The 16,152-nt window shown below is 39.6% G+C and overlaps 1 protein-coding gene across 2 annotated transcripts in view; it reads right to left on the bottom strand.

The window, feature by feature from the left end:
• Positions 1-16,152, bottom strand: part of LOC122789773 (synaptotagmin-like protein 2) — a 1,041,792-nt gene that overhangs the window by 265,950 nt on the left and 759,690 nt on the right. For both annotated transcript variants that reach the window (XM_044057212.1, XM_044057213.1), the window contains exon 7: positions 2,235-3,458. In XM_044057212.1, coding sequence (XP_043913147.1) covers positions 2,235-3,458 — 1,224 coding nt within the window. The remainder of the gene's footprint in view (positions 1-2,234; positions 3,459-16,152) is intronic.

Here is a 16,152-nt window from a genome sequence, read left to right as displayed (position 1 = left end):
AATGTAAAGGGGGATATTCCAGGGTGACTCTGTCACTGCTGCACTTTTGTCTTGTCCTTAAACCATTAAGCTGTCTACTTAAAAGATTAGGTCATGGTTACAATTTGACTCCCAGAAAACAATAAAGTGTAATGACATCTCATCTTCTTTTCATGGTTGATTTAAACTGTATAGTTCATCAGATGAAGAACTGAAAGCACAAATGCAAGTACTCAAAACTTTTTCAGATGATATAAGAATGTCATTTGGTCTTGATAACTGTGCAAAAGCAACCTTTAAAGCAGGAATGCTGCAGTACCAAGAAAATATCAGTTTGGGACAAGAATGTGATATAAAAGAACTTGAGCAAGAGGCAGTGTATAAATATTTGGGAATTGATGAAAGATCAAAAATAAGTAATTAACAAATGAAAATAAAACTTAGTAAGCAATATTTTAGAAGACTAAAAGTAATACTGAAAACAGCATTGACATCTAGGAATAAAGTCCAAGCTATAAACTAATTTGCTCTGCCTGCCCTAACTTATAGTTTTGGAGTGACTGACTGGCCCCCAAAGGTGTTAGATCAGTTGTACAGGAAAACAGGAAGCACGCTTCATGTTCATCAGATGATTTATAAAAATCAGTGTATATCAAGATTATGTATTCCCTGTTTTGAAGGCGGTATGGGCCTCCTCAAAATTTATTACGGGTATAGATCTGCATTTGTAGGACTGCATACATATCTACTGACCTCACAAAACCCAAACTTAGTAAAAGTTTTGAAACATGAGGAGAATAAGTCTAAGATGACTTCCTTATTTAGTTTAGCAGAAGCATATCAGTGTCAAGCAGGAATGGAGATCAAACCAGATGTAGATAAACTCCACCAAACAAACTATTCCAGTGGTAATAAAGTGTTTTTTTAAGTTTGCACTGTTCTTATTTTATTTATTTTTTTGTTATCAGATGTAGATAAAATCAGGTAGCAACTGAATGTGCTAAAAAACAAAAGAAATAAAATAAGGTACGGGATCAGATGAGATGGAAAGAAATGTGGAAAATGCATAAATATAGTTGGAAGTAGAGAAAACTCTTGGAACAACTTCATGTTGATCAGGATCAGATGCAGGCTTGATTAAGGAAAGGTGAAGTTAAACCAAAAGACAAAAGGTTAATATTGGTGGCCCAAGATAGCGGACTATGTACACATTGGTTAACAAAGTCCATTGAAGATATGGGAGAAACAGACAAATGTAGGTTTTGTAAAACAGAATTGCAAGTAGTTGCACATCTTGTTGCTGGATGTGATATACTAATGACAGAAGGACTGTACACTGAAAGGAATAATAATGTGGCAAGACTGTTGCACTGGGGATTGTGTAAACATTATAATACTGAAGTAGCTGAAAAACATTGGAAACATGAGCCACAAAGCATTATAGAAAATGATGAAGTTTAATTCATATGGGAATCACCCATTACCAATAGTTAAAAAAAATAGATGCGAGAAAACCAGATATAGTAGTTCTTGAAAAGAAGACAAAAGTAGCATTGATTATTGAAATTGTTGCACCTAATGACTACAGTGTCTTATGTACAGAGGACACAAAATCACAAAATACTAAGATTTGCAGGCAGAAACGAGGGCAATATGGAAGAAGGATACCGAAACAGTTTCCAATAGTAGTAGGAGCAACAGGTCTTATAAAAAAGAATATACAATCATATTTAGATATGTTCCCAGTACATGTAACTCTGTATGAATTGCAGGAGGAGTCATTACTGAGCACATTGTGGGTGCTGTCAATACCACTTCTGGCTGATATCAAAGATTGAAGCAATACCAATTTCATGAACTTTAATCATACTTGGACTTACGAATGGGGACCATTCCCGACATGGTATTAGAAACCCAAAAGTTTTGGAGAAATTAAAAGAGAGAGGGCATATATTGTAATATGAATTTTCATAATAATTTTAAAATGCATAACTATCACTTACATTTGAAACAGTTGCAAAATGCACTGCAATGTATTATCAGTAAAGATGTATTTAGGAAAAGTTACGATACTTGATACTGGCTGACATATTCTGTAGTTTCATTCCAGCTCTATGTGCTTTTATCAAGCCAAATATTAATAAGAAAAGACATTAGCGGTGTGAAGCAGGTTTACCACTCAGAGATTACTACATATGACCTGTACTCCTGCAAGGAGTGTAAGAAGAGAATATTACATATAAACTCAAACACACCAGAATTAGCTGTTGAAAGAGTACTGCTGTCTCCATAAGATGTTGTTTCTGAATCATGAATCACAGTTTCAGTATGCTTATTTTCTTTTGATGGCAAGACATCCTTACAATCCTCAGTGATGCTATCCCGATCCCTATGTTCAGTTTCAACAGAATTCTCCGCTTCTAATGCAGCTGTGTCCTTATTTTGCAAAGACTCCGTAACTTGTTCTCTCTTTTCTGTGATCATGTTCTCATCTTGTGATACATGTTGTGTATGGCATTCATTATTTCCATTTTTCTCTTTAGAAGGGACATCAGGTTGTGGCTTAGTTTTTTCAAATGAAGATTGTGAGGACATCTTGACAGGTAGTTTAGACTTTTTGGTGCTTTTATGTCCATTCCTGCATTCTTCATTCACACTCTCACTCCCTGTTGATTCAGAGAAATTGATACTTTTTCCCATGGTTGCTCCCTTGTATGAGGACCTAGGAGCAGTACCTAATGGCCCCCTCCTTGGAGTGACAACATAGTTTGTCTCATCCTCACTAGAAGAAACAACTGCTTCTCTTGAGTATGAAATTCTTTTCCTGAGAGGGATGTTAGAGACTGTCCTGTCTTGTCCAGTCTGGAATTTGTCAGAGCCGGCACAAGTAGACCGTTTTACATCACCATCACAGCTCCTTTCTAATTCTAATGACGTATGCCTTTCTGGTGATGCCTTGGATGCACCAGGTAAAATGTTATCATTCATTTTACCAGAATGTACTCCAGTCTCCCAAAACACCATCAGACTGTGAAACTGAGTAGGATCTGTAATTGTGTCCTGTTCTTTCTGCTTATCCTTCATTGAAGCGACTGAGAAACTGTTTTCATTTTTAATCATCTTATCAGACTCTGCTTCTGGTAATGCTGAACCAAAATCCACAGGTGAGTGTTGTTGCCCATATTCAGTCCTTCTGTGATCCCTGAGATCACTGGAAATTTCCACTTGCTGCAACCCACTGATTACTTTTTTCTTAACTGGTATTTTGCTTTGTACCTCTACGCTACTGTCCTGTAGACTCTTCTTACTTAGTTCTGTAAGACCATCATTATGCACAGGTGTTTTATTTTCCAAGGAATCTGGAAGATGCTGGAAGGTAACACTGGATGTCTCTGCAAAGGCAAAATAATCAGGCCGTGTGATATCCTTTTCTTGGTGTGTCTGAAATTTTTTCTGCACCGGAGACTGTATTTTGTCATCTAAAAAAAAAAAATTAAAAAATAAGTAACTTTTTCAACTCATAAATCAGAAAATTAAATGGTCTCAATATGTTTTGCTTAACACAGAGATTTAATTTTAAGTAGAATCCAACTCATTTTCTTACAACTATACTGTGTACTGCATTTTTTTAAGATGCTTTTGACAGGTATTAATTTTATATCTTTAAAGCCTTATTGGGAAAGTTATACAGGTATATGGCCTAAACGATGAACTTCAAAATATGGATGTTACTTTTTTTCTAATTACATTTTTCTCCTATTTATAGTAATAAAATATGAAGAAGTTATACACATGTGCATGTGCGCACACCCACACTCACACACACACACACACACACACACACACACACACACACACACATGCAATCCTTATGGGTACACCTGGAATTAATATGTATATCAAAGGTAGCAATCAGAAGATGTACACAAACGCTGGAGAAAAAACACTTTATAAAAAATAAAATAACAAAACACAGCAAAGCTTTCAGGTATAAAACCCTTCTTCAGTGCATTACATTTCAAAAGTTAAAAACATTCTGAATATATAGTGTGGGTCATCATCACATGACTAGCAGCCAAATAGTCATATGACACATATACAATTAAAACCATTAATTACACTTCATTTCAATTTGGTTTGTTGCATAAATTTGAGAACAGGTTTCAAAGTAATGACATCATTAATTCCTGGCAGTCTATCTGCCTCTAGTCTAACTATCCACTCATATTCCTTTAACTCCAATTTATTATTTATATCACCCCCTCTTGGTGTTGTTGTAACTGTGTGTATAACTTGAAATAAAAATCTGTGTTGGGCTCCATTTTCCTTTACACCTGGAATTAACTCATTGATAGACCACTCCTGATTAATCATAACAACATATGTCATACAGCAACTAATACATAATCAACAGAGTACAAAATGCAAAATATGTCTTGTACACAGCAATGTAGCTGTGGCAATTAGCATGTTGGGCAGTCTCAAGTTGTTGCCCCCTCAGCTAGAGTACAGGACAAAAAGAGATAGAGAAAAGCATCTTCCAACTCTAGGAAATAGGTACTGAGTTTCTACATGTCAGTTGCTTCCCATCTTTCCTAAAGAAATGGTAGCAAAAAGCTACACAACCTTCTTGCTACATTTCCTAAACATGTACACTGCAGGCAGTCTTTATTTTCCCCACACTATATTATTCTTTCCCAGTCAGAGCACTGGTTCTTTCCCTGCTGTTCCACATTTCTCTTCCCTTAATTTCCTCTTTACCGATATGTTACCATCTCTAGTATATTGTGGCCTTTTTGTTCCTACCATTCCTCACCCATTCATGATCTCTGCTCTCACTCTATCTGCCATCAATTTTCCCTACTTCCGCTCTCCTACGCCTTGTACTAAATTCGTCACTCACTCTCTACAGCCCATTTGCCCCTCCCATTTCCCTCCTGTCTTTTTCTATCTTCATCCAACCTGCCAAAATCATTATGTCTGTCATTTCCCTCTATTCCCTCTCTGTCCTTCCCTTTCAGTTCCAAACAAACAAACAAACAAGCACACAAACAAACAAACAAACAAACAAACAAACAAAAACAAAAACACCAGCTTTGCTGCATTCTGTTTTGGTGTACATTTTCACATAACTTTGTGGTAGCCTTCCATTCCTCTTTTATTTCAGGTAGTACCATCACATATTTAAATTTTCTACTTAATGATTTCCATACCTCCATCAGTTCATTTTCTTGCTCTATCTGCCCTTAAGCTGACAGGAGTCTGATGTCATCTGTGCATTAATCATATATTTGGTCGGGCAGTTGATTTGCTTTGGCAAGCGTGCTACTTTGTGCCTTTGCCTGTCTCTAGCTTCATCCTCCTTCCAAGTATTACTCTTCTTTAAACATGTTCAAGACAGCCTTCATACTGCTGTCAGCCTCTGTTACCCCATTTATCTATGATTACCTTTATTCTCCCTTTACTTATCACCGCCAAGAAGCTCTGTCAACCTTGCCTCTCTTATGACCTTCACTTTCTCTATTCATAGGTTCATAGGTGTGTACTAGGCTAATGGCCCTGGAACCTTTTACAAGCCTAGCCCATAGGATTACTCTGGCATTGTGCCACCCGACCTTAGTTCCCAGAGCCTCTGTCGAGTAGAGCCACTGGTCTGATCCCTGGGGTGAATTTTCTGTTTTCCATCCACTCATCAAGATTTCTCTTGAAGAGGGTCAGTGAGGTGCTCCCCTTGACATGTATGGGAAGCCTATTCCATAGCATGGGCAGTCTCTGGGTTATGAACCTGTCCCTCCAGCTTGTTCTTTTGATTGTGGTAATGAGGTTGAGGTCTCTGGAGTGTGTAGTGTGGATGTATTGGGATTTCTTTAGATGAATCATTTCTAACAGAGCTGGGTCAGACATGGCTTTGTAAGTCAAGCAGAGATCACCTCTAAGTAGGTGATACGAGACAGAGAATAGTTGGAGTTTTTTGTCTGTCCATATATGACAAGTGTTTAAGGCCTAGGATTCTCTTTGTGAGGTACTTTTACCAAATGGGGCATTGTACTCAATGATTGGTCTAATGAGGGAAGAGTAGAGGGAGACAATGACTTCTTTGTTCCTGGATGGAAAACCCTTAGTAATGAAATGTGACACATAGAAAGGGCTTTCTGACCACAGTGGCAATGTGGTGGTCAAAAGAGAGGTTGCTGTCAACCTGTGTTCCCAGATCTGTTATGATGTCTTCTGTGTTCAGTGAACTACCATTGATATGATAATTCATGGGAACCAGGTTTTTCCCAAAGGGGATGACGACACATTTTTTGGCATTGAGCTTAAGGCCATGGCTCTGACACCAGTCGTTGGTCTCAGTGAGGCCTTTCTGTAGGATGTCAACATCATTTGGGGAGATAATTATGGCTCCCAACTTGCAATCGTCTGTGAACTTTGTCAGCCAGAGTCCATTCGTGTTGGCCTGGACTTCAGAGTAGATACCAAACAGGAGATGACCTAGGACTGAACCCTGTGGGACTTCATTTGTGACTGATCAACAGTCTGACTTGGAGTCAGCTACATTCACCCTGTGGGTTCTATCTATGAGCCAGTTTGCCACCCACCTAGTGATATAGTGGTTGATGCCTAGCTTAGTGAGTTTTTCTATGATTCCTGAGAGGGGGTGGTATCAAAGGCCTTGGCCAGATCAAGGTAGGCTGTATGAACCTCCTTGCTTTCATCCACAGCTCTGGTGACTGACTCAAAGATGTCAACCAGATTAAGCAGGCATGAGCTACCCTTCACAAAACCAAACTGTGTGGGATCCCAAGCTTGGAGATTCCCTATATCCTTGTTTATTAGATCCATGATGATGCGTTCCATAGGTTTGCATATTAGACTTGTCAGGCTAATGGGGCAATAGTTCCCAGGGTCTGTAGTCACTCCTCCTTTGTGGAGAGGGATAACTGTAGCAGTGCGCCATTTGGTAGGGACAAAGCCTGAGGTGAGGCTGTGATTCAACAGGGCACACAGGTGAGGTGCCAGCTCAGTCTGTAGTTAATGTAGGACACAGCCAGGGATATTGTCAGGTCCCACAGAAGCTGTATTCTTGGCCTTGGGACAGTGCTCTTTTAACTGTGCAGCAGTAACACTGGGTGCCTGGCAATCTACTGATATTGTGATTGGTCCTTTGTGGGGGGATCAGTATTATACTGCAGATGATACTTAATTTTCTGCTGCTTTCTACACTAACCAAGCTCCCTTCCTGATACCATATGTATCTACCATTTTCTGAAAATTCATGATTTTTCCTTCTTTCTCCTGTTCTAATGTGTCTGTTATAAAACACAGTCCTTTCTTTATCCTTGTTAGTATTATCTTCTTCACATCTTCCTGCCCTATTTACTGTAACATGTCTAGACTTTCCAGTGCCCCTGCTCCCTCTAGACTATGCATCCCTTCCACTTCCTAACCAACTCTAAACTGATACATCCTTCCACCTTCTGGTGTGTCCTGGTGTGTCTTTTCTCACCACCTCCTGTTTTCTTTCTCCTGTTCTACCTACCTTAATTAACTATCTTCCCTTCCCCTTAACCATGCAGTTTGTTCATTGTAGTTGTGTATTTTCTAAATTTTAGCATTTCCTAATCACTTGTTCTTTCTTTCTCATTGAAATTCTTTATTTTTTGTCTATTCACACCCTTTCTCCTCAATATACATTTGTCACATATCCTCTGAATGTCATGAAATAACTCCCAGTATGCCTTGAATATTGATACAGTACAGTCTCTGTTGGCTCGTATCCTAGTAAAGAACAGTGACACCAGTAACAATGTCCAGAGCAATCAGCTCCTAAACTGCATGCACTTCATCAAAGGGACTTGCCCCATGCAGTGCAGTCAAAACTGAGCTGGGCATCCATCTCTAGATGTGCTATGCCCTTCCAATAAATGTGTATACAATGGCAAATGGACCAATGAAAGAAAGTTATTATCGTTTTGGTTCACCAATTTTTCCTAAAAATTGCAGTGAAATGTACTGCACTGACATTCTATTCATAGACTTTGTAATGGACATACTTCATCATCACTATCCTGAAAACTTAAGGGTCACTGCAATTTAATAAAACAACAAAATAGTAAGGCCAGAAAATACTTATTTATTCTAGGTTAAGAGCTTTCAACAGAGGTTGCTAAAGAACTAAACACTTGCAATTAACAAGGCATTTAAACATCCACTAAAAGCATATTACAAACAGCTGACTATAAATGTTAACGAGCACATACAGAAATAAAAATGCTGTACCTAAAAGCATTGTCTACCACAAGCATATGGTAGATTAATATAGGGCACTGCTGTCATTCTTAGTTTTAATTGCATATATATGCTCATAGATACACTGTGTCAGCTTCTGTGTAATTTTACCTATGCAGAGGCTATGATAGCAATCATACCTATGTATGTAGACAACAGAAATGGTACTACAGTCAAAATGACCCACTTATCCCTAAATCATCTCAGTATCAACCAAATTTAATATTGGACCAGAATATATATATTTGCAATACTTACAGAAACACATGGGAACATACCCCATTTTTTTCGAAATGCTTTCTTAGACAATCTCCTGATACAGTAATCAGTCTTTGATTACCTGCCAAAATATACAAGTTGTTTGTGATGAGATCTTTTTTTATATTGGTAGAATTCATAGTTTGTATAACACACACAAACATACATTTCATATCATCTCTTAATCTAACATTCACACATTTTATGTCTAAACCATTCTTTGGAACTGGTAGGGCAGATGTGTTTTTATATTCCACTGCATCTTGTACTACTCTTTCTACCTTCTCTCTAATGTAAAGCTTTTTGGGTAAATTATGTCACCTAACTTTCTACTTTTTCAAAAAATGTCAGTATTTCATCTAGAAATTCAGACAAATTGGATTTCTAAAACATTTTCTTTAGCATACTGTGGAAGACAACTTCAACTCCAAAGATAAGAATTCATGAAAGTTAGCCGTGCTTCAAGAAGAGGAATGCACTATACTGAACTCCTTAACTGCTTTCATTAAAATAATGTTTTATATGCATTTTACATATTTTATATCACGAAAAGGGCCCAGATTCAGATTTCTTGTTATTTTTAGAAAAAACAGAATTCTAGTACTACATTTGCGAAATTCACGGGTAGTGTTTTAGATATGAAGAGTAATTTATTGGATCTTGAAGTGGCACTAACTAGTGAAAGAAATTGTGTTAGCACAATGGTACATTGCAAACCAGCTTTCATGAATTGTTAACTTTATAGAAGGGTTTGTGATCCAAAATAGAACTATTTTAAAAAATCAGGTGGTTAGAAATTTTGAATTACCTACCAATGAAGATGTGTTGAATATCAGGTAGAATTTTTACCCAAAGGGGTCATAGTCAAAAGTGGGTAGAACAGGTTGACTAGGATGTAGTGGAATACAGAAAAATTTTCTACCCACCAGTTCTAAAGAGGGTTAAACTGATTATATCAATCCTGCTTTATATGAAAGTCACTTTGCAGTATTAGATTGAAAATTATTTTGTCAAATGCTGCAAAGTATTCCAGTAGGTGCAGCTTGTTGTGTTTTATCAGTGTAACTGAATGGATGTGATCCATCCAACTTAGACTGATGGATGGGATTTGATGTGTATTTTTGCAGACATAGTCAGTGAGATAATAGAATTGTTGGTTCTATCCTCTGTTGCATGATCTTGGAATGCAGAGTGATATGTTTTATCAGTGAAAGTAAATGGATTTGTTCTGTTCACTTATAAAGATTATATGCATTTTGTGTGTGTGTGCATGTGTGTGTGCGCATGTGTGTGTGTGTGTGTGTGTGTGTGTGTGTGTGTGTGTGTGTGTGTGTGTGTATGTGTGTGTGTGTGTTTGCTCAGATCTTCAGTCACTGGGGTAAGGGAAATTCTCAATTCCAACAATTGTGCGATCTTGGAGTTGGTCTATATAAGTAGCAGAGGGTATGGGGCAACAGGTCACAGAGTGGAGTGGAAGAGGGTTTGCCACCCCTGTAAAACATAGTTTAAGTGCTTTTACTTTTTTTAGTGTTTTTGTTGGGTGTAACAAAATCCTTTGCTTTTAACAGTTTGTGTTTTGTAATATCAATTTGAGATATAATCAGCATCAAGGAACTGATATAGATGTTTCTAAATAATGGCTTAGACATCCACTCTATTAATATTAGATGAAACAATGATGTTTTGTTCCGTGTGCATTCTTTACACAGCAGATTTCACCTATATAAAAAACAGTGTCATTAGAAATAACTGGCGTATTTTGACTTGCAATAAAAATTTGATTACTTCACTTGGAAATTCTCCTGGATTTGTGAAAAAGAAGTATCCAAATGTGAAGAATCTTTTAGAGAAATGCTGACATTAAAACATTCATACAGTATCCTCTGGGGAAAATGGTAAGTATTGCAAATAAATAGATACAGATCCAGTGCTAAATCTGGTTAATATTGAGATGGTTTATGGAGGAAGTGGTCATTTTTGAGTGTAGTACAAATGGTATTGTTACTTAAATAGATACAGATCCACTGTTAAATCTGGTTAATATTGAGATGGTTTATGGAGGAAGTGGTCATTTTTGAGTGTAGTACAAATGGTATTGTTACTTAAAAACCTCAGCTTTGGCCGGCTAAGAACTTGCTATATTCAACTGGACGTATAAGAGAATTTAAGTACAGTTATCTGCTCTTTTTTTTTTTGAAAAAAAATACAGTATTTAAATTGATTTTAACTGTGTGGAAGGAATATTAGCTGAACTGGAAGTTAGTCAGTGTTTGCTGAATTTTGTTATTTGCTAGTAATTACAGGTGTGGGGGTAGTCACATTCTTTGATTTCCTGTCCTTGCCTATTTAAGTGGTACAGTGTGAAATATTTTCTGCTTAAAAACCTCAGCTTTGGCCAGCTAAGAACTTGCTATATTCAACTGGACATATAAGAGAATTTAAGTACCTTTATCTGCTTTTTTTTTTTCAAAAAATACAGTATTTAAATTGATTTTAACTGTGTGGAAGGAATATTAGCTGAACTGGAAGTTAGTCAGTGTTTGCTGAATTTTGTTATTTGCTAGTAATTACAGGTGTGGGGGTAGTCACATTCTTTGATTTCCTGTCCTTGCCTATTTAAGTGGTACAGTGTGAAATATTTTCTGCTTAAAAACCTCAGCTTTGGCCGGCTAAGAACTTGCTATATTCAACTAGACATATAAGAGAATTTAAGTACCTTTATCTGCTTTTTTTTCTTATAACTAGCCAGTTTTCTAGTTTCAGCACTTAAATCTGTTTCTTTGATCTCAGCACTTGTTCAGAAAAAAAAAAATTTCATCTGCTTTTACTGTACTTGTGTTTCTACCTACTTTTTAACTTTTGCATCATCTTAAAAGTACTCAACTGTATTTATTACTGCTTGGTGTAACTCATTCTAAGCCTTTTGGTTTAAACACTTTGGCTTCGGACCAGTTGTTTTGCACTGAGAGGGTTTGTGGTCTGCACTTTAGTGGCAGAACAGGTAGCTTACATCCTTCTAGGTTGGGAACTGCTGATTGAGGGCTCAGTGTCTGTTATTCTAAAAGTGTATTAATTCTGGTTTAAGCACTTGGGCTTTCAGGCCAGTTATTTTACATTAAGAGGGTTCATGGTCTGCACTCTTGTGGGAGGAGAGGCTGGACTCTGCCCTTCTGAGCTGGGAATTTCTGGTTGAAGGCTTATAGTGCATGCATATCTGAACTGCTTCTTACTGAAGTTGGTGTGCCTTGTTTGCTGTAGCATAGACTGGATTCGGACCTGCTGGATCTAGCTTTGTTTGTGTAACTTGAGCACTAATCCAGGCATTCTCTAAAGTATTCAGTTGTATTTATTACTGCTTGGTAGTAACTTGATTAAAGTGTAGCTATCATCCTAAGTCTTTTGGGTTAAGCACTTGGGCTTCAGACCAGTTGTTTTACATTAGGAAGGTTTGTGGCATGCACTGTGGTGGCAGGACAGGTAGCTTTCATCCTTCTAAGTTGGGAACTGCTGATTGAGAGCCCAGTGTCTGTTATTCTTAAAGTGCATTAGTTCTGGTTTAAGCACTTGGGCTTCAGGCCAGTTATTTTACATTAAGAAGGTTTGTGGTCTGCACTCTTGTGGGAGAAGAGGCTGGACTCTGCCCTTCTGAGCTGGGAATTTATGGTTAAAGGTTTATAGTGCCTGAATATTTTAACTGTATCTTACTGAAATTGGTACACCTTGTTTGCTGTAGCATAGACTAGATCCAGGCCTGCTGAATCTAGCTTTGTTTATATGCTTGTTGTTTGTTTGCTTGTTATTTCCCTGGAACACTAATTCCACCTAATACGCGGCTTCTCAGCACTTCTGTGGATCACTAGTGATATCTGCATTGCTTACTGTACTTATTTCCTTGTTTCACTTGAAAGAAAGTTACTGTTTGTTGTTTTTGCATTTAAGTTACCTGTAACACATTGCACTTAAGTTACCTGGCACTTGCTCACTAAAGCAATTATATAAGTCAGCACTAAAAATTAAAAGCACTACACCCTCACTCCCCACTGGCCCTGGTTTTCAATTATTAAGGAATTCCCAGTACTATTCTAGCATGTCCAAAGGTCAGTTGTCAATCTCCTCTCCGGTCCAGCTGGTGAATCTGGGAATCTTGAGGCAATGTTACAACTGCCTCATGTACACAGACAACCCTCTCCTCCTCCCAACAAATTCCAACACATGTGAGAGATGCAACCATATAGCCAAACTGGAGGCTAAGCTCTCTCAACTCAGTACTGGCATAACCAGTCAGGAGGAGAAGGAAACCACACTCACTACAATTCCAGTCTCACATAGACCTACCACGACAGCAAACCAAACACATAATCACACAAAACATACTGGAGGCTCTAAATAAAGATCTGCCAAAGCAGCAGAGACCTCCAAAGCAGACACCCAAGCAGCCGCTACCCCAAAACAAAACACGTGCAACACATATCTCACAAAGCCAGTGTGCCAAACAGTCACAGCCCTTAAGACTAAACAACACACCTGATACACTTGTAATAGGTGACTCTATCGTCAGACACACTGACGTCCCGCCACCAGGCTGAACAAGGAGAGGGTCACGGTGAGCAGCCTGTCGGGCGCTAGGATCCGCCACATAACACAAGCACTCAGGTCACCCAAGGCAAGTACAAATATGACTCAGTCATTGTCCATACTGGTGTGAATGACCTGAGACGCACCTCCCTGACTACATGAAAAGAGACATAAAGGAGCTCTCTGAGCATGTAGCCCAGGCCGGTATGACCCTGACCTTGAGTAGCATCTTACCCTCACCAAGAATGATGCCACAATATGAAGACAAGATGATCAATTTCAACAATTGGCTTCAGTACTGGTGTCATTCAAAGGGGATCCAATGCCTGTCAGCTTGGGATGATATGCTCGACAAGCTACGATGCTTCGCTAGGGACGGCTTGCACCTGTCACCCCTGGGCTTTCGGATATTGGCAAAGGCTCTTGCTACCCCATAGTGCCTTTTTAGGCAAGGCTCAAAAGACAAACCCACCTCCATAGGTATCACAAGGGATAAGAAACTAAGAGTAATGCTACTCAATGCCAGAAGTGTAAACCTCAAGATGCACGCACTCGAAACTCTCCTTAGCATGGAGAACATCGATATCTGTGCAGTAACAGAAACCTGGTTCAGGGCTCCCGAGAGCACCCCAGCACTACCAGGTTATACCTCATACCAAAACTTGGACCGAACCACAAAAGGAGGGGGAGTATCGATATTCATCAAAGATACCCACACCTCCAGGTTGGTGGCAAAGCACGAAGCATCAGAGACTATCCATGTGCAACTAACAGTGGGTAAAACTGCCTTCCAGTTTATAGCCTGCTACAGACCACTGTCCCAAACCCAGGAACCCCACTCGGCCTTCCTGAGAACACTGGAAAATATGAAGGTCTCTCCAAACACCATTATATTGGGCGACTTCAACTACCCAAACATAGACTGGGAGCATTACTCTAGCTCCAACACCCTAGCCCAAAGGTTCCTAGAATTTATAAACTCAAATGCTATGGAACAACTTGTTACCACTCCCACAAGAGGGGAAAACATACTGGACCTGATCATCACCAACATGGGGACTCTATGCTCCAGACCAGAAGTGTATCCCTCACTGGTAAGATCAGACCATAAACTAATCTCATTGGATATTCACATCCCGACCCCACCCCTGCCCAGAAAACCACAGTGAAAACTTCTCTAAAGCAAATTTCACACTCCTCAAAACTGAGGTGGAATCCTTCAAAGCCCCGGCCTGTGGAAAATACGCCCAGACCGCAGAATCCTTTATAAACGATTCTATGAACACCTTCAGGAATGCATGGATCATGCGATCCCAAATAAAACCAAGACCCAATCCTCCAAAGGCAGACATCCTGTCTGGTGGACCCCAGCCATAAACAAACTATACAATAGAAGGAGGAAGCTACTAAATGATAGAGCAAAATCCCAAAAGGGAAGGCATCACTGATCAGTATTAGCAAAACTACGGGCACACATAAAATTGTCTAAGGCCAGCTTCGAGAGAAAAATTGCACAGGACACTAAGAATAATCACAAGGCTTTCTTTAGTTATGTTAGGAACCTGGGTGGTAATTCCCAGATATGCTCAGAATTAGTCCAAAATGACAAAAAATACACTGAACCCACAGACATTGCCAACATCCTAGCTGACAGGTTCAGCGCAAACTCCCTCCCCACCAAAAGGGCAAATATCTATCCCAGCAGAGTGCTGCCCCCCTGACATCTCAGATGCTCAGGTAAGAGCCGCCCTCTCCAAAGCAAAAAATACAGCATCAATGGGACCAGATGGTGTCCCGGGCTGCGTTCTACATAAACTCCAAGACGAGCTAAACCCAAACATAAAACTACTGTTCAATCTCAGCCTTACTACAGGATATGTGCCCAAAGAGTGGCGTACAGCAACAGTGGTCCCTCTCCATAAAGGTGGTGCCTCAATGGATCCTGGAAACTATCGCCCCATAAGCCTGACTAGCTTGGTCTGCAAAGCTATGGAAAGGATCATCATGGACCTCATAAATAAAGATATTGGGGACCTACAAACACTGGATCCTACCCAGTTTGGGCTTGTTAAGGGCAGATCCTGCCTCTTAAACCTGGTTGATTTCTTTGAAACAGTCACCAAGGCCATTGACGAGGGGAAGGTGGTCCACACAGCCTACCTGGACCTCGCAAAAGCCTTTGATACAATACCCCACTCGGGCATTATAGATAAGCTCACCAGCTTAAATATAAACCCCTATGTCACTAGATGGATTGCAAACTGGCTCATGGACAGAACCCACATGGTTAGAATTGCTGGAGCCATGTCAGACTCCAAACCAGTTACAAGTGGTGTCCCACAAGGTTCAGTCCGGGGACCTCTCTTGTTCGGTATATATTTCTCGGAGGTACAGGCCAACACGGAAGGACTGTGGCTGACCAAGTTCGCAGATGACTGCAAACTGGGCACCATAATCGACTCTCCAGCCGACATAAGTATCCTCCAAAAGGGCCTCATAGAAACAGACAACTGGTGCCAGAGCCATGGCCACAAGCTAAATGCCAAAAAGTGTACAGTCATCCCCTTTGTCAAAAACAAAGTGCCCACAAATTACCACATAGGTGGTAATCCATTAAGTACAGAAGAAGTAATTAGGGACCTGGGGACCCAAGTTGATAGCAATCTCTCATTTGACAACCACGTGGCCAAAGTGGTTAGAAAAACATTTTATATAGCCCACCTAATCATGAAGGGATTCACATCTAGATCAGGGGAGGTCATCGTGCCTCTTTACACATCCCTCATCAGGCCCATAATTGAGTACAATGCCCCTATTGGGATGTACCTTACCAGACACCTGCAGCAACTGGAAAGACCCCAAAAGTACCTCACCAAGAGGATCAAAGGGCTCAAACAGATGCCATATGCTGCCCGGTTAAAGAAACTCCAGCTCTACTCAGTGGCATAACGCCTGTTCAGAGGCGATCTGTGCCTGACGTATAAAGCCATGTCCAACCCAGAATTAATGGACATGCTGCACCTCAGAAAATCCAAAGCCCATCGAGCTACG

The sequence above is a fragment of the Protopterus annectens genome, chromosome 15.part0 (genome assembly GCF_019279795.1).
Source record: "Protopterus annectens isolate FY-2018-M chromosome 15.part0, PAN1.0, whole genome shotgun sequence".
Taxonomy (NCBI): domain Eukaryota; kingdom Metazoa; phylum Chordata; order Ceratodontiformes; family Protopteridae; genus Protopterus; species Protopterus annectens.
The sequence above is the reverse complement of the archived record's forward strand: the minus strand, read 5'-3'. Positions and strand labels throughout refer to the sequence as shown.